The 19,219-nt window shown below is 37.5% G+C and overlaps 1 protein-coding gene across 2 annotated transcripts in view; it reads right to left on the bottom strand.

Annotated features, from left to right (window-relative positions):
* LOC124802960 (sodium-dependent neutral amino acid transporter B(0)AT3) overlaps positions 1–19,219 on the bottom strand; it is a 188,089-nt gene that overhangs the window by 6,884 nt on the left and 161,986 nt on the right. Inside the window, exons 5-11 of one of the 2 annotated variants that reach the window (XR_007017171.1) lie at positions 15,732–15,973; positions 15,511–15,649; positions 14,894–15,095; positions 14,359–14,518; positions 5,634–5,796; positions 4,858–5,058; positions 3,908–4,010 (exon numbers count right to left, since the gene is read on the bottom strand). Coding sequence is in view for 1 of the 2 variants with exons in the window: in XM_047264052.1 (XP_047120008.1) it covers positions 4,858–5,058; positions 5,634–5,796; positions 14,359–14,518; positions 14,894–15,095; positions 15,511–15,649; positions 15,732–15,973 (1,107 nt within the window). In the remaining variant the exon portion in view is untranslated. The remainder of the gene's footprint in view (positions 1–3,907; positions 4,011–4,857; positions 5,059–5,633; positions 5,797–14,358; positions 14,519–14,893; positions 15,096–15,510; positions 15,650–15,731; positions 15,974–19,219) is intronic. The other variant, XM_047264052.1, reaches the window with a different exon arrangement.

Genomic DNA, 19,219 nt, shown 5'->3' with positions numbered 1-19,219 from the left:
AATTAAAATCATGAGCAACATTACAAGCAATGATAGTTGAAGGTCTCCATCTATCTCGATAGTGAAAAGCTGACAGTGAGCAGAAATCTGAAAACAGGTAAATAATTCTGCCTTAAAACTTGGTGCAATCAAATGCTCAATAACTGAGTTCCTTTCTGTTGGAAGAGGTTAAACACAACATACACAAGGTAAGCTAAATATTCCTTACAAACCAAATTCTTACAGTACACCAACTTATCTCCACTGTTTTACTGTAGACATAACATTGCTTGAAACATTACAAAGTTTTGTCTCAGTGCAACAAATGCAAATAAAGTACGAACAACACAAAGAGCAAAGTTAGTGCAGCCAGGTGATGTATTTGACAACTGCTATTTCTACAGGTGCACGACCCATCATCTTCAAGACACAAATGCAGCTTTCAAAATGATGGCATGTACATCTGTCAAAGTGTTAGTGGTTGTCACAGACATCACCTGGCTGGAATCCTATAAGTTGTTTGAAAATTCTATATGCTTGGAGAAACTCAAGTTTCACAGAGTAAAGGAAACGTTCACTTTACAGTTGAACTGTTAAGTGGTAGATAGTCACACATAAAAACATTGTCACAGCACTACAAGTTGAGCTGCAGCCCTGGGACAATGTAGACCCCGTGTGTGTGTGTGTGTGTGTGTGTGTGTGTGTGTGTGTGTGAGAGAGAGAGAGAGAGAGAGAGAGAGAGAGAGAGAGAGAGAGAGAGAGAGAGAGAATATTGTGAATGGTTACCTTTTCTCCTTGCATTTTTCCCCCCACTCAACACAAGACTTTCCATTATATCAGTGATGAGCTGTACTTACTAGCACACAAGAATACAAAGTTTCAGGAGAAAATCTGTCCTATACAGTACAAAGTACCCTGTTTTGTTTGCATAATATAAACATGAGTGTGAATATCGCATTAATGTTAAATTCAGAACCTCTGTATGTAACTCTGAATTTGGAAAGATGGGGTAATTGGAATTTACTATCTTGGATTGCTCTGAATAAAGAGCAAGAAATATCTCAACACAAATAGAATTCATGCCATTATCATTAATAACTTAGCACTTAAAAATGAAAATTTGAGATTTAGTGCACACAGTTTCTGTACAAAATTTGATAATTTGAGGTTAACAATTAATTACACACTGTTTTTAAGTATTCATTCCATGCAAGTTACTGTTTAGAAGTTTTCTTTCTAAAAGTAATCACTCTTGCCTATAGAGTGCATTGAATTTCCTGTGATCAAAAATGCAAACACATGCACTTTCAGCTATTTGGATGTAAGTTAATGAAGCAGTAGATGAGATACACTGAAAAATGGAGAAATATTATATAAAACATTTCTGCAAAATGGAGAAACTGATAAAATTGGTATTGCTTTGACTCTCAATGCAGCAGACAAGTGCCATGGAATTATGTATATATCATAAATATTGTTTCTACTGCTATGTCTTTAAACAAATATTTTTAATATTTTTTGGATGAACAGTAAGCTTACAAGTAACTGATGATTTAAGTATGGCTTACAAATGTGTGGTATGTGGTTTCATTTTTGTTTGTAAATAATTTTGTAGTCATTTACTTCTACATTATCATTTTGTGTCTTTAGTACCCAACAGTGATTCAGACTCCCTGCTGAGCCTCAGTATGGATAGAGAGATACTTGTGCTTCATACTACACTCACAGCTTGCTCCTGCAGACAGCACTGTTGGCACATCATGTGGGCAGTAAATAGTGCAGCACTGCACTGGTCCAGCAGTTTTCACAATCTATGAACCATTCAGTACACACCATTGATGGAAGAGTGACTGACCCTGCCTGAGTATATGTTTTTTGATTCGCATCACTCCCGGTACTATTTGCACATGCTGAAGATAACTTTTGCTATGCTCTGGACTTCACTTCTGGTTAGCTGTTCACTTTGCTACACAGAGTAGCACTATCACTTCCTTGAATGAATTTTACATACCTAATGTATTCTTCACATTCTAATTGAATGGTAGTGGCTTCTTCAACTTTGTGAAACCTTACTGTGAGTTTTTACTGCTTTGTTTCCCATTTAAACTGAGTCGGTTTCCTCAGATGAAGTAAATTTGAACAGTTCTTTGATGCTGTCCTGCATATCTCATAACTTTTTTGCCCCCCCCCCCCCCCTGCCTGACAAAAGATAAAATTTTTCAGTACACGAGGGAACTGAAATTTATGATACCAGTCTGCATATATTTAGAAAGTTTTATCTGATACGTCATATTGTTCTACAAATCTTGAAGTACACTTGAAATTTATGATAATATCCTACATTTTCAATAAATTTTAATATCATTTTCATATGCTGAACTGCCTGAGTATATGTTTTTTTATTCATATCACTCCCTGTACTATTTGCACATGCTGAAGATGACTTTTGCTATGCTCTGGACTTCACTTCTGTTAGATTTATGACAGTATGCTACAATTTTGATGTATGTTTGTGCATTAAGTTCCTGACCAAAAACCCTATTTCCCACAAGCACTTCATTAGTTACATGTAGTTTAATTTGATTTTTGTTTACTGTTGTGTATAATTTTACATATGCTCTCAGACATTTTCTCGAGTACTAACAGAAAGTAGTATGAATTGGGGTGGGGGAGGGAGGTAGTTTTGCCCCTCAAATAAATTGTCACTGCTTGAGGAGTAATACAGATAGGATCAGATCCATATCCCTCGTGACAGGCACCCATATAGTAAATAGGGCCTATTTTCTGCACTGCTTACTGAGCATCCATGAGGCTGTAAGGGAAACACAGAGCTAACGAATGCGTTAAGTGTTTTGGGTACCCAAACAAAACCATTTTCACACATTGGCAAGCTCAATAATCCACAACAAAAATTAACACAATGTTCAAGTTAAATAAAAATAACACTAGTCCATAGTTTTCTGTGATTATTGAGGACTAGATGTTCAAGAGCTCAAGAAAATGGGCACAGAAAGTAACTTTTCCAAATGCTATTCTTTATAAAATATCATAATATTAGAAAATTTAATTCACGTGCACATTCTGAGTGTAATATCATAGCGTTTTATGTAATGGCTATCACACTGTCTTAGTATGAGTCAAAGCATCATCAGAATCTTCATTTTATTCAAATGCAAAGATAAAAGGGAAGTTCTTGGGCAGAGGTCTCAAAAATGTCATGCAAATTTTGAGGTAACTGGAAATAGAAGCAAAACAAGAATGAAAAACCTTTGTTCTATACAAATGTTTCAGTTCCTTTCTGGTGAAATGGCAGTTTCTAGACTTGTCTGATAACACTAACTGAATGTAAAAAGAGTGAGCAGAACCAATGAGATTCAGCACCAAGAAAATTCAATTTAAAGCTGTTGAACTACAAATTTTGACTAGTTGATGGAGATTATTTTACTATTTGGATATCATAAACTGCTCAGCTGATTTGTGCTTTATTGTCTGTAAAGTCATTCCAATGTAAACTGAATCATTAGATTTAAAATTTGTGCTGGAGCAGCAAGCAAGACAGATGCTGTACTCTTAGAATCAAAACCTTTCTATGTAGTAATTTGCTCAGGATGGTGAGGTTATGGCAGACACTGAAGCCCTACAATGCTTTAGTCAGCAACAGGAGAGCTTAGGCCCTGAGCATCGTGATAAATATATGTATTGTAATTTTAGGTGGAAGACAGTGTAAAAGTTAAAAGTGGGATAAGCTTTGTGATGCAAGCTTGCATTGGTTCCACTTCCCAACACCAAGAACCGTGCCACTATAGGTACATATTCATACGGGTTTACAACCAGCAGAGCTATACTAATTTCTGGAAGGCAGGGTATATCATTCCGATGATTCTTTTTTTTTTTTCCAGGCACTTGCAAGTTTTCGAGCATAACTCACGTGTTAAATTTCTGTTTACATTATTATTGCTATGCGTGATGAATTAGAAGGTGAGTCACATAACATCTGAGTAAGGAAGCCTTGGTGGTTCCATAGTCTCAACCTATAACTAAGATACACATACAGACAGAAAAGCCAGAAGAACCAACACACAAAATTAATTCTGTAAAACATTGCTGTTAATTGGATTATTTTAAATACAATTAAGTAAATATTGTAATAAAGCTATTGTTACAGCAATAATAGAAACATAGTCTTTATTATCATTTGCAAGAAACACATTTTTAAATGTTACCACAAATGTTAGAAATGGAAGCTTATAGTCTTTGAGAAATGGGCAATGCATTCCAAGTGCTTTGGAAACTAATGTCTGTCCATAGTAACATTAACCGGCAGACACTGAATCTTGAGCTTATAAAATCAGGAGCTCTGTCGGTGGGACATTAATGTAATTTGTATACAGAATTAGAAAGAATACTTATGCCCCTCTTCAACTGCTGAGGAAGGGTTTCTGCTTCTAAGGTCTCTGTTCTGTAGTTTTATCAACTTTAACAGCAGCTCAGGTCTCAAAGCTTTTGGTAAGTGCAGCCCATTTATCTATGTGATGAAACAGGGAGTGATCCCTTATACTTTATTTACTTACTGTTAGATGGGCAGATGTTAATAAAACTTTTTATTAGACATGCCACAAACAAATAATATAAGTTCATGTTGATCACTGTTAAGCTATGTAAATCAAATCCGATTCAAGAAATCATAAGGCCTTAATTAAGAAATACAAATTAGTAGACTTTCCAAAAACATTTTAATTGCATTACAAGTTGCAAAAGGAATTATTAAATGACTAAAAATGCTCAGCCATCTGACCAGTTATTGCATTTTGTTCCCTTTATAACATATGAGGCGTTGTATGTACAAGAGGTATAAAAATAGATATGTGCACAACTCACATCAACATCTCCCATCATTTCTTTCGTAGAAACTGTTGTCTCAATTCTTCTGATAGAACCTTGGTGAATGTTTACATCTAGCTTCAAGCACTGACATCTCCTCAGAATAAATACAATTGGCATTGGAAGAATTCCAGCAACCACCATACATATAGCTATTCCCATTACCCAATCAGGGTAATCTGTCGCAACAGTTTTTCCCTGGCAAAAAAAAGACATAACACAGTTTCAGTATCAGTTTATAATTTAAATTCCTTCATGCATACAAGAATTGTTTTCCAAAAATCCCATCATGAAAGATAGCTGACAAGATTGTGGAAAAAGTCAAGTTACACATTAACAGGTATAAGTAGGCATTGCAGCCTATATCTGTAAATCATACTAATAATCAACTATATAAGTTATGACAAGTAAAGGAGGAAAGCAGCTACTTAAAAAAAGGCCACTTCAGAGAAGGGTACCAGTCATCTATAAGCTGAAAAGTTAAAGCCTGTTTAATGGGAACATTAATAATGTACTTACTAATTTCTCCTGAATAGCTTCTGCAAAAATATGTGTTTATTAGGGCAACAACAAAAAAAATCATAAAAATGTAGAGATACATCACACAGAACAAATAAGAAGTGCAAACAGTATTTTTGATTACAGGTCAATAATGCAATTTGTTAAAAACACACATTATCCGGAACCCAACTTTTCACAAATCAGATTAGTCTGGAAACTTAAGAAGCTGTATAAATGAGCTTTGGTGATGTCAATACCAAGGTGTTACTCACCAGTTCTGCATTCCATGCATGGTATTTTGGTTTATTAATTATCATGAAAATCACTGATGTCACAAGAATTACTGTCATCAGTAGTGGACCAAGTAGTCTCCACGTTATCTGCCAGTAAATTCCTGGTCTGTATCCTGTCATGTCCTCAATATCCTTAGTGAACCTGCAATTGTCAAATTTTGTTAATTTATGTTTCATTTAGTACCTGAAAATATGCCCAGAAATCATTACATCTTATTCCTATTATTGATGCCTGAAAATAATTAATATAAAGTGTTGAAATACAAAATCACTGACTGTTAGACTGAAAAGACAAGAAGTCAAAAATGCAATTGCTTTCAAATCCAGACAGATTACATTTTATAATCAACAACTGTAAGTAAATTTTTGTAAAAAATCCAAATGAGTTCCTACATGTTACAGAAACATATGCATAAAATAAATATAACTGAAATAAATATAAATCAATATAAACTAACTAAAATAAATATAACTAAAAGAAATCTAATTTGCTGATTTTGAGATTTTATGGGAAACATTATTTATTTGACTGTATTGGAGAACAGAGACTGAATTGGTTCTGCATATGAAACAGTAATATAACAGATCAATAAAATATACCTCATCCACACAACACAAAATTGGATGACCTACACACTTACAGAAATTATAAATAGCACTAGTGAGGGTTATATAAATCTATGTGAAACAGATTAATGATGACTAATAACATATCATTTTGTACATATTATAATCCATTATAAAGTTTCTGTTGGGATGTGATATATTAATTGGTGAAGGTAACATCACGAATAAATTTTATTGTTTCAGGTGTCAAAAGAAAATCAAAAAACGTATTAGATATTCATGTAGCATGTGGTTTGCTAGGTTTATTGGAACAGCAGCATGTACAATATTCTGAAGCTGGTCACTGTTGTTCTTTTGAAAATTTGTTGCAAAGAAATTGTGGATTTTTTCTTTTGACTCACTTTTTATTATATTTGCTAATACTTAACAGCGTTGATTCCAAAGGGCCCACCGAGCAAGGTGGCACAGTGGTTAGCACACTGGACTCTCATTCGGGAGGGCGACAGTTCAATCCTACGTCTGGCCATCCTGATTTAGGTTTTCTTTGAATTCCCTAAATCACTCCAGGCAAATGCTGTGATGGTTCCTTTCAAAGGGCATGGCTGACTTCCTTCCCCATCCTTCCCTAATCCAATGAGACTGATGATGTCACTGTCTGGTCTCCTCCCCAAAACAACCCAATGCCTCCAAAAGGCCGAAAGTAACAAACTTAAATCCACTATCACAGCTCATTCATACTTTGAGCCAAGTGGACACTTGGCCAAAAAATGTTTGTTCACCTACAGAGTCATATCCTTTTCATTGTAGTTTGCCTGCACATACACCTGCATTTACATTAAGTCTAGTTACAGATACAGTTTCTTTGTCATCATTTGACATCCAAGACTCTCATTTTAATGATAACTCTGCTGCAGTGCCTTTCAACATTCCCTTTTAACACCAAGATTTCAAAAATTTATAGGACCACAATCAAATATTGACAGAAAAAGCTTTTTCTGCCATTTGACATCATACAAATATGTATACAAAATATTAGAAAGGATATTATTAATGAATTAAGTAGCAAATAATTCTTGGTCAAGTGATGCACAGTAAGACAGGGCAAAACTACCAATTGTCAGATTGAAGTTGTGTAACATATTGGAACGCGAATCCTGTTCTATCCAGATGATGCACCCTCACTGCTTAACTTCAGCTAGTAACTCTCTCCTACTTTCCTTCTTGGCAGCCACTCCTGATGGATACTGCAGAGAGCCACATCTAGGCCATTGTTTCCAAACTGAATCTCTCACTCTGTAGCAAAGTGCACTCAGTTTTCAAACTGTGTGGGTGATTTAATCTGTGTATCAAACTGGGACCTTTAGCTAAGCCTTTTCTCTTTCCAAAATGCTAGTCTACCAATTTATTAACCCCATTGGAGATGCAAATAGAAGACATGTATGTATCATTATATGCAAAGTCACCCACATCCAGCATCACTGCTTGCAGCAAGAGCACCACAGATATCACTGGCTAGTCACATGAATTTCCATATTGGGCAAATAAAAGGGCACCCAGCAGTGGTTTCTTCCTAGATGGTTCTATCTGACTTGCCTCTACCCGTAGACTCGGACTGTTGCAACGGTTTACTGTGGGCATAGCACTACAAATTATGGATTTGTGGTTTCCACCACTGCTATGTTTAATGGAACTTTGATTACTAAACACTTAATTATAGCTAAGTAGTGCCTAAACTTATTCATCTTGAACAGGAACTATCTTATATTAATTTCTATTGTGGCTTGTATTGATACACTGCTGAATACTATTACTGGTTAGTTTCTGGACCAACAGACGATTTTAATCTGTTGTTACAGAAGTCGAGTGTGTTCAGTAAATATTGTTGGCTCTAAGTGAGGGTTATAATATGCAAGATCCATAGGGGAGCTTCAACAGAGCAGGTGAAAGGTACTGCGCAAAAGAGGAGCTGTGAGAGCAGATCATGCTTGAATTATGCCCGGACAGCCTTAAAAGTAATGGGTATGTTCCAGGTCAAAGTCCTGGACCTACACTGCCAGAAAGTTTCAAAATTGTGCACACTCAAGAATGAAGCTTTCTCTCTGTGGTTACAGACAAAATTAGTTTTTGTGTACATTTATTTTGATTTATTACTATGTAGTCTCATTTTATAAACATCCTGATGAGTAATATTTGAATTTCAATGCATAGTGACTTGAGTAAGTTCATTTCTTCAAAACTTTATTGTGGATGAAGGATTCTGGTAGTAAAAATTCACTTTAGGGTGATAATTTTGCAAATATCTTTATCTGGCACCAGGTGCAAATTTGAAGCTATTCTTAATTTTGGATCAATATGGTTATATTTAGAACTTTTTGTAGAATCTTTAGTAACTGAAGAATTAATGTACTTGGAACTGATCGGTTCTACCATGAAAACCTTCATCCTCCTCATGTATGGATATTTTCCCCTGCAAAATTTTCACCCATAAAATAAGGAAAGAGAACAGATACTTATGCAGACATAAACAAAATTATGTACTCTGTGAATTACCAGTTACTACACTGATAGTAATTCCTGGATGGAAATGGTAAATAAAAGATGATATATTGTGCACAGACAGACAACAAACTTTCAAGAAACCTATCTTCTTCTAGTGCAAGACTACATTCTAATGTACACACAATAACATGGGCTCTCAAATGCACCCATCAGTGTCTGTGGCAACACTGATAGTTTGAGTGGTTGCTCAAGTTGACAGAAGCGGGAAGAGGGGAAATGTATGTGGAAACTGCATTATTCATTACACTTTTCGTTTCACTCCCACTTTAGTACATTTCTCACTCTGTCCCTTCAAACACTTCTGTACCGAAGATAGCACAGTTTCTACCATGTACAGCTATTCTAAACCTAAGATCTGTGTGAAGTCACCTTCCCTTCCCACCAGCTCCAAGATGCACCTCTTTCCTCTCTGAAGAAGGATGATGATGATGATGATGATGATGATGTTTGGTTTGTGGGGCACAACTGCGCAGTCATCAGTGCCCATATAAACACCCAATTTTTACAGAGTCCAATTTTTTACACAATCCAATTGAGCCACTGTCACGAGTGATGATGATAATGAAATGATGAAGACGAGACAAACACCCAGTCCCCAGGCAGAGAAAAATCCCCAACCCAGCCGGGAATCGAACCCAGGACCCCACGAACCAGAGGCAGTAACACTAGCCACTAGACCATGAGCTGTGGACTCTCTGAAATAGGAACATAAAATCTAGAATTAGTGTTTCTGACAGGAACATGAAGAATTTCACTATCAGAAGGTAAGTTCTAGCCAGCCATGTTGTCTCCTTGTAACTTAAGCTTTCTCAATGTAATTTTCCCATTGATATACACTGAAGCACCAAAAAAATGGTGTGGGTATGCATATTGAAATACAGAGATGTAAACAGGCAGAATATGGCACTGTGGTTGCCAATGCCTATATAAGACAACAAGTGTCTGGCACAGTTGTTACACTGGTCACTGCTGCTACAATGGCGGGTTATCAAGATTTAAGTGAGTTTGAACATGGTGTTATAGTCAGCGCACAAGCGATTGGACACAGCATCTCTGAGGTAGCGATGAAGTGGGGATTTTCTCATATGACCATTTGAAAAGTGTACCATGAGTATCAGGAATCTGGTAAAACATCAAATCTCTGACATTGCTGCGGCCAGAAAAAGATTCTGCAAGAACGTGACCAACGACTACTGAAGAGAATTGTTCAATGTTACAGAAGAGCAACCCTTGCACAAATTGCTGCCGATTCCAATACTGGGCCATCAACAAGTGTCAGCATGTGAACAATTCAACAAAACATCATTGATATGGGCTATTGGAGCCAAAGGCTCACTCGTGTAGCCTTGATGCCTGCATGACTCAAAGCTTTATGCTTTGTCTGGGCCCATCAACACTGACATTAGACTGCTGATGACTGGAAACATATCGCCTGGTTGGATGAGTCTCATTTCAAATTGTAGCAGGCAGATAGACATGTATAGGTATGGAAACAACCTCATGAATCCATGGACCAAGTGTGTCAGCAAGGGTCTGTTCAAGCTGGTGGAGGTTCTGTAATGCTGTGAGATGTGTGTAGTTGGAGTGATATGGGATCCCTGATACATATAGATATGACTTTGACATGTGACATGTATGTAAGCATCCTGTCTGATCCCCTGCATCCATTAATGTCCATTGTGCATTCCGATGGACTTGGGCAATTCCAGCAGGACAATGCGACACCCCACATGTCCAGAATTGCTACGAAGTGTCTCCAGGAACACATTTCTGAGTTTAAACACTTCCTCTGGCTACCAAACTCCCCAGACATGGACATTATTGAGCATATGTAGGATGCCTTGCAATGTGCTGTTCAGAAGAGATCTCCACCCCCTCGTAGTTTTATGGATTTATAGACAGCCCTGCTGGATTGATGGTATCAGTTCCCTTCAGCACTATTTCAGACATTAGTTGAGTCCATGCCATGTCATGTTAAGGCAGTTCTTCGTGCACTTGGGGGCCCTACATGATATTAGGCAGGTATACCAGTTTCTTTGGCTCTTCAGTGTAGTATGTTATGGTATAGTTAGTCGATTATTTGTTTCTTCTATGAAAACCATTTGTAACTTACCACAACATTCAGTAACTTTTATCTTACTCTGCTATAAAATAGTGAACAGACCAAAAATAATGTGCTGATACCAGTGTTTCAACTTTGTTGTAATTTTGTAATGTATTTAAGAAGTACTACATCTCATTTGTTATCCAAATAATCCTTAAGAAGCCCAAACAACAACAAAATACTAAAGAGCCTTAGACAGACAGATGTTCAACTGCACTAATGATCACATGTTGCTTGCATTATGGATGATCCTTAAAGCAGTGAACTGAATTCTTACTTACAATTTTAAATTTAATGAAAATTTGAGTATAGGCCTACTATACACAGAATTGTATAAATTTGAAAGTACTTCATGACTGAAAAGCACAATTGGCTACTACATAACATTCGTCTTCTTAAGGTAAATAAACTGAACAACAGTTCATTGATTAGATACAGATACAGAGTGTGTTTAAAAAAGGTGCTCTGACCGTCTAGACAGGAGATTAGTATCTGTAGGTGAAAACATTTAAATTAATGAGAATAAATGAATTGTTATCTCTACAATGTCTTCTGTGATCTATGAACTACGAAGTATCCAGTGCGAACAAGAACAATCAAGAATGTTACAAACTCAAATCCTGTTCTTCAAACAACCTGTCAGTTAAATACTGTAACATAACAAAGTGTGTGTGAAAGCTCTTTTACTTATTCACTGCCTAAAAAGTGAAAAACCCAAAAGGGGAGAAGGAAACAGTTGGTATTTCACAGGTTCAAAGGGTATATGGCATGACTTGACTGATTATAAAATAAAGTTAAATTTACAAATAACTTGGTTGTATGAGCCCATTTATCAGTACGATGTTGCATCCCCTCTGGCTTAGAGGCATGAACTGATTCTGTTGGGAAAGGTGTCATAAACATCATTGTTCCCCTCCTGAGGTAAGCTGGTCCAGAACTGTTGCAACTGGTCCTTGGTATCTTGGATACTGGCAGTGTGGCAAAGTTGATATCAGAGCTACTCCCACACATTCTGTCAGGGGTAGATCTGAGAATCTTGCTGGCCAGGGGAGTATCTCAACATAGAGACTTATGTGAAGGAGCGTTGTACTGTTGAAAAATGACACCATGATACTCTCACATGAGAGGTGACACATGAGGACACAGGATGTTCGTGATGTACCGTTGTGCCATCAGAGTTCCCTTACTCACTCCCAGCCATGATCTGAGGTGACAGCCAATGGCACCCCACACTGACACCAGCAGTAAGACCACTGTGCTTCTCCAAAACATTGGAAGTCTCTGCAGGTCACCACCTTACTTTTTCGATGATCTCATCTGGGGCAGTGCAGAACCATGATTGGAAATGGAAATGAGCATTTGGCATCATTGGCCAGGAGGCCCCTTACAGGGCCGGTCTGGCCACCTTGGTGCAGGTCTTATTACATTTGATGCCACATTGGGTGACCTGTGTGCCGGATGGGGATGAAACGATGAAGACAACACAAAATCCAGTCCCTGAGTGGAGAACGACTCAGCCGGGAATCGAACCCAGGCCCGTAGGGCGGCAATCCATCACACTGACCACTCAGCTATCAGGGCAGACAGAACCATGATTCATTGTTGAACACAATGCAATGGCATTCATCTGCAATCCACACTTCCTGTTCATGGCACCACTTCCAACGCAGCTGCCTGTGATGTGGTGTTAACAGCAGTCTACAAGAGTGACAGTAATTCCCCAGTCCAGTGGCTCATAGCCTCTGACCAATGGTGCGGGATGACATAGAATGTTGCATGGGGCCTCTTACTTGTTTTCGGATGGCAGGCACAGAAATGAAGGGATTACACTGTGCTTTGGGCACAATATGGCATTCATTACTTGTACGGTCAGATGTGGTTGAACAGGATCTTGACGATGAGTATGCCTGTCCTTATATTCCCACCCAGTCTAAAATTGGGCTACAGTCACATCCAAATGTCCTACAAAGCCAGATAACGCACAATCTGTCCAGATGGGCAACAGGAGATGACAGTTCAAACCTGCATCTGGCCATCCAGATTTAGGTTTTCCATGATTTCCCTAAATTGCTCCAGGCAAATTCTGAGTCGGTTCCTTTAAAAGGGCACAACCAATTACCTTCCCCTTCCTTGACACAATCTGAGCTTCTGCTCCATCTCTAATGACTCTGATGTTGATGGGACATTAAACCCAATCTTCCTTCCTTGCATCTCCCTGTCCGTCACAATAATCACTCAACATGAGACACTGTTTATGCCCCTCATATTTGCTACCTGGCCCGGTAACAACACAAAACACAAATAACACTAATGCACTCTGAAGTGACAGACCAGTGCAACTCAAATCATTTACAAAGCTGCCGATGATGTGTACATGTACGAAGTTACATTGACATTCAACTATGTTTTCTGGGTGTATCCCTTTGTTTGTCAGGCTGTGTATCTCATGGCTATTTCTTTAAAAAATAACTATTTTTTCTCTTTATTTTAGAGGACCATTTGACAATCACTGCTATATAAATACCTCTTCTTGATGTTTTTCATGCATTATACAGTAGTTTTTGACTATATGCACTGACAATGCCCCTGCATATCTTCTGGCATCTACCCACCTTTTTTTAGTTATATAACAGACTTTCCCTATCAGTTTAAATACAGCAAAGGGCTTTTTTGGTGTCACCTACCATACACCTGCCTGACTTCTTGTTACATTCACTTCACTTTCATTTTCATCTCCATTGCAGCCATAATTATGTCTTCCATTTCAGTCTCATCCACAATCCATTTGTTTGTTTTCATGTCTTTCCTGGCAATACTCAATAGAAATTTCTCCATTTATGACTGAGCAATGCCAATTTTTTAAATGGTTTGCACAATATAAGCTTCACTGGCATATTTCACTATCGCTCTGGTGGGGAATAGAGGATACTTAGCAAGCTAGATCACCCCAAGAAATCCCAAAACATCATACTTATTTCACCAGTGATGATTTATGTATACAGAAACGTCTGCAATTTCAAAAAATTTAGTGTGACTAACACATGTGAAAGTACCGTTTAGTATGTTTGCTCAAGTGTGCAGAATGTCCTGGTAGCAAAATGACAAAGATGAAAATGAAAAAATGGAGAAGGTACTAACACATGTAAATACAGAAGGAAAATAATGGCAAAATAATGAAAATGGTAGATGGCTACTCACCTTATAGTGGAGATGTCAAGTCACAGATAGGCATCAAAAAGACTACTAAATACATACGTATTTGGCCAGAAGGCCTTCTCACATAGTAGACGACATACACATACACACATTTACACAAACGCAGTTCACACACACATGACACTGTCTCTGGCTGCCATGGCCAGACCAAGGAAGGAAAAGATTATACAATACATTATTAAAGAATATCCGGAAGACACTTTTTTTCAGGTAACAAAAAGAAGCTTTTAAGATTTCTGAATGCAGAGAAACACTTACTTTTCATGTCCATAAACATACATAACTGCAACTGTTTCAAGTAAAGCAACAAGTACAAGTCCAATAGTGCCTCCAAATGAGTCAAACAGCTTGAGCCAATACTCTCCAGCGCCAGAGCAAAAGAGGAGACCCACAAAGAAGCACACAATACAGACAGCAGCTGAAAAGAATCAAGATACAGGTGTTACATGGATTCTTACTAAGAAATTTAAAATTTACAAAACTTAATAGCCTTGATTAAAAATAAGCAACTCACTGCTTACCTCAGTAATATCATCACTTCTTTCTGAAATCTTATTAACTCTTTATTGAACATTTTAAAATCCATTTCAAATAAATATACTGCTCATACTTACCTCTCAAATCCACGCTGGAAAAACATTTTATCATTAAAAACAAAAGACATCCTAGTAGCTACAAAGCGTACTTGGTTCTTAGTTTCCATTATGGAATGCTTCCAGAACCAAGCATTAAATAAACGTCCAAAATATGGACAATTCACCTACTTTATGTGGAACAAAGTTATTTCACAAACCTGTTATGTACTGTTTTCGCACCCTCTTCAGTATTTCAATGTCAAAAATTGTGCAAAGCATTCCCTCAAGAATGCCAATCTGCGAACCAAGGCCCAAGGCCAGCAGCATCATGAAGAAAATTAGAGACCAGAAAGGTGAGAATGGCAGCTCAACAATAGCCTTTGTGAAGACTATGAAGGCGAGACCTGTACCCTCTGCAGCCTGTACAAAGATTTACGTCCTTAGCTAGGCTCATACTGGACTTGTTTGTTGTATTTTAAGGCTCTTCACATACACATGATTTTTTTAATTATGTACTTTCAGTACATTGCCAGAGTTAAGTTTTAATCAACTTAGCAATGTCATATGAAGAAAAATGCCATTTAGGTAAAAACAGATTGTTGAATGCAGTTATAGGCCAACTGCATACAAAATGTTTTCTCAATTCATACTTTCTTAAACAAAATGAAGAATCTATAGGTGATATGTTGAATGGTTTTGCTCCACTGTCTATTACTAGCCAGTAAAGAAATCAATATTAATAAAAGTATCATAGTAATTATAAATAATTGAATCAAAATATCATTCTTGCTTATATACGCAGACAATAAAATTTTAATTCAAATTTTATATTTACCTCATCTAGCTGCTTTTCCAAGCTGCAGTCCTCTAGCTGCAATGCTTTTATAGTGTCATTAGTTCCAAAGTTGTTCATGAAGTCTTCATAATCATCTTTTGATACATTGAAACCAAAATGCAATAATTTTTCTGTGTTCCTGCAAGTGGAAATTATTATACAGTTAAAATTACATACACGGAAATACTGTACACAAAAATAGTGTATCGGCATGAACTTACCCATCAATACATTTATGTACAATAGTCATGGCTTTGAAACCAAGAATTGAGAAGATGACCACACTGGCATAAATTGCAGTACATGCATTTGCAATAGAAACAAGAATAACATCACGAACACAGTTATTTTTTGGCGGATTGTAACTGCCAAAAGCTATGAGCGATCCAAAAGCCAACCCAAATGAATAAAATACTTGTGTAGCTGCATCAAGCCACACAGTTGGATCAAGAAGCTTTTCAACCTGAAAATAAATGAATAATAATTAGGAATCCATATGTTCGTTTGATAAATAGAAACAGAGTATCAGTTTACCTCAAAAAACAAGTAAAATGACATTGGGTCTCTAAATTCAGTTACATTTTTCCACACTAAATTTTTCAGCAGAGACCTTCATAGTAATTGCAGCTGTTCTGACACTGTTGTTGTTGTGGTCTTCAGTCCTGAGACTGGTTTGATGCAGCTCTCCATGCTACTCTATCCTGTGCAAGCTTCTTCATCTCCCAGTACCTACTGCAGCCTACATCCTTCTGAATCTGCTTAGTGTATTCATCTCTTGGTCTCCAGCTACGATTTTTACCCTCCACGCTGCCCCCCAAAACTAAATTGGTGATCCCTCGATACCTCAGAACATGTCCTACCAACCGATCCCTTCTTCTAGTCAAGTTGTGCAACAAACTCCTCTTCTCCCCAATTCTATTCAATAACTCCTCGTTAGTTATGTGACCTACCCACCCAATCTTCAGCATTCTTCTGTAGCACCACATTTCGAAAGCTTCCATTCTCTTCTTGTCTAAACTATTTATCGTTCACGTTTCACTTCCATACATGGCTACACTCCATACAAATACTTTCAGAGACGACTTCCTGATATTTAAATCTACACTCGACGTTAACAAATTTTTCTTCTTCAGAAACACTTTCCTTGCCATTGCCGTTCTCCTTTTTATATCCTCTCTACTTCGACCATCATCAGTTATTTTGCTCCCCAAATAGCAAAACTCCTTTACTACTTTAAGTGTCTCGTTTCCTAATCTAATTCCCTCAGCATCACCCGACTTAATTCGACTACATTCTATTATCCTCGTTTTGCTTTTGTTGATGTTCATCTTATATCCTCCCTTCAAGACACTGTCCATTCTGTTCAGCTGCTCTTCCAAGTCCTTTGCTGTCTCTGACAGAATTACAATGTCATCGGCGAACCTCAAAGTTTTTATTTCTTCTTCATGGATTTTAATACCTACTCTGAACTTTTCTTTTGTTTCCTTTATTGCTTGCTCAATATACAGATTGAATAACATCGGGGATAGGCTACAACCCTGTCTCACTCCCTTCCGAACCACTGCTTCCCTTTCATACCCCTCAACTCTTATAACTGCCATCTGGTTTCTGTACAAATTGTAAATAGCCTTTCGCTACCTGTATTTTACCCCTGCCACCTTCAGAATTTGAAAGAGAGTATTCCAATCAACATTGTCGAAAGCTTTCTCTAAGTCTACAAATGCTAGAAACGTAGGTTTGCCTTTCCTTAATCTTTCTTCTAAGATAAGTCGTAGGGTCAGTATTGCCTCACGTGTTCCAACATTTCTACAGAATCCAAACTGATCTTCCCCGAGGTCGGCTTCTATCAGTTTTTCCATTTGTCTGTAAAGAATTTGCAATAGTATTTTGCAGCTGTGACTTATTAAACTGATAGTTCGGTAATTTTCACATCTGTCAACACCTGCTTTCTTTGGGATTGGAATTATTATATTCTTCTTTAAGTCTGAGGGTATTTCGCCTGTCTCATACATCTTGCTCACCAGATGGTAGAGTTTTGTCAGGACTGGCTCTCCCAAGCCTGTCAGTAGTTCTAATGGAATGTTGTCTACTCCAGGGGCCTTGTTTCGACTCAGGTCTTCCAGTGCTCTGTCAAACTCTTCATGCAGTATCATATCTCCCATTTCATCTTCATCTACATCCTCTTCCATTACCACAATATTGCCCTCAAGTACATCACCCTTGTATAGACCCTCTATATACTCCTTCCACCTTTCTGCTTTCCCTTCTTTTCTTAGAACTGGGTTTCCATCAAAGCTCTTGATATTCAAGCAAGTGGTTCTCCTTTCTCCAAAGGTCTCTTTAATTTTTCTGTAGGCAGTATCTATCTTACCCCTAGTGAGATAAGCCTCTACATACTTACATTTGTCCTCTAGCGATCCCTGCTTAGCCATTTTGCACTTCCTGTCGATATCTGACACTAGCCCTCTGAAAAAGTGGACCAGCACCTTCTGAAATTAAGTATCACAGAAGATTCCTGGTTTTTAAATAATCTGTGCTTATTATTCAGGGTTTATTCAGTCCAAGTGAGCTCAGTTCTCCAGATGTTGTCTTTAAATGCTGCTTTATTTGAAAAGCTGGGCACAAATCTGAACTACTCCAGCTCTCTGTACCTGTCAAGCTCATTGTACTGACTCTTGAGGTCTTCTTTGCAATGACTTAAGCCCTGTTAATTAATGTTTTTACAAGATCTCTTTTTCTGATGCCACTAGCATTGGTCCAAGCAAAACATGATTCTGAATATTATCAATTTTGACACTCCGTATTTCCATCTGATCATTACAACACACATGTAGTTTGTAATCACAGGCAGAACTTAACATTTAGTTGTCTGAATAATCACACTGCTGTGTTATGCTGCTTAAAATGTTTTAAACTATACCTGTACCTACCTCTATCATAGAAATAAGAAATCTAAAATTCAAGTCCTTTCTGACTCAACATTTTCCTTTCATAGTCCTTCTCTTGAGCAAGGAAACAAAAGAAAAATTCAGAGTAGGTATTAAAATCCATGGAGAAGAAATAAAAACTTTGAGGCTCACCGATGACATTGTAATTCTGTCAGAGACAGCAAAGGACTTGGAAGAGCAGTTAAACAGAATGGGCAGTGTCTTGAAAGGAGGATATAAGATGAATATCAACAAAAGCAAAACGAGGATAATGTAATGTAGTCGAACTAAATCGGGTGATGCTGTGAAAATTAGATTAGGAAATGAGACGATTAAAGAAGTAAACGGGTTTTGCTATATGGGGAACAAAATAACTGATGATGGTCCAAGCAGAGAGGATATAAAATGTAGACTGGTGATGGCAAGGAAAGTATTTCAGAAGAAGAGAAATTTGTTAACATCAAGTATAGATTTAAGTGTCCAGAAGGCGTTTCTGAAAGTATTTGTATGGAGTGTAGCCATGTATGGAAGTGAAACGTGGATGATAAATAGTTTAGTCAATAAGAGAATAGAAGCTTTTCAAATGTGGTGTTACAGAAGAATGGTAAAGATTAGATGGGTGGATCACGTAACTAATGAGGAGGTACTGAATAGAATTGGGGAGAAGAGGAGTTCGTGGCACAACTTGACTAGAAGAAGGGATCAGTTGATAGGACATGTTCCGAGGCATCAGGGGATCACCAATTTGGTATTGGAGGGTAAAAATCGTAGACGGAGACCAA

This window comes from Schistocerca piceifrons, chromosome 6 (genome assembly GCF_021461385.2).
Source record: "Schistocerca piceifrons isolate TAMUIC-IGC-003096 chromosome 6, iqSchPice1.1, whole genome shotgun sequence".
NCBI lineage: Eukaryota > Metazoa > Arthropoda > Insecta > Orthoptera > Acrididae > Schistocerca > Schistocerca piceifrons.
The sequence above is the reverse complement of the archived record's forward strand: the minus strand, read 5'-3'. Positions and strand labels throughout refer to the sequence as shown.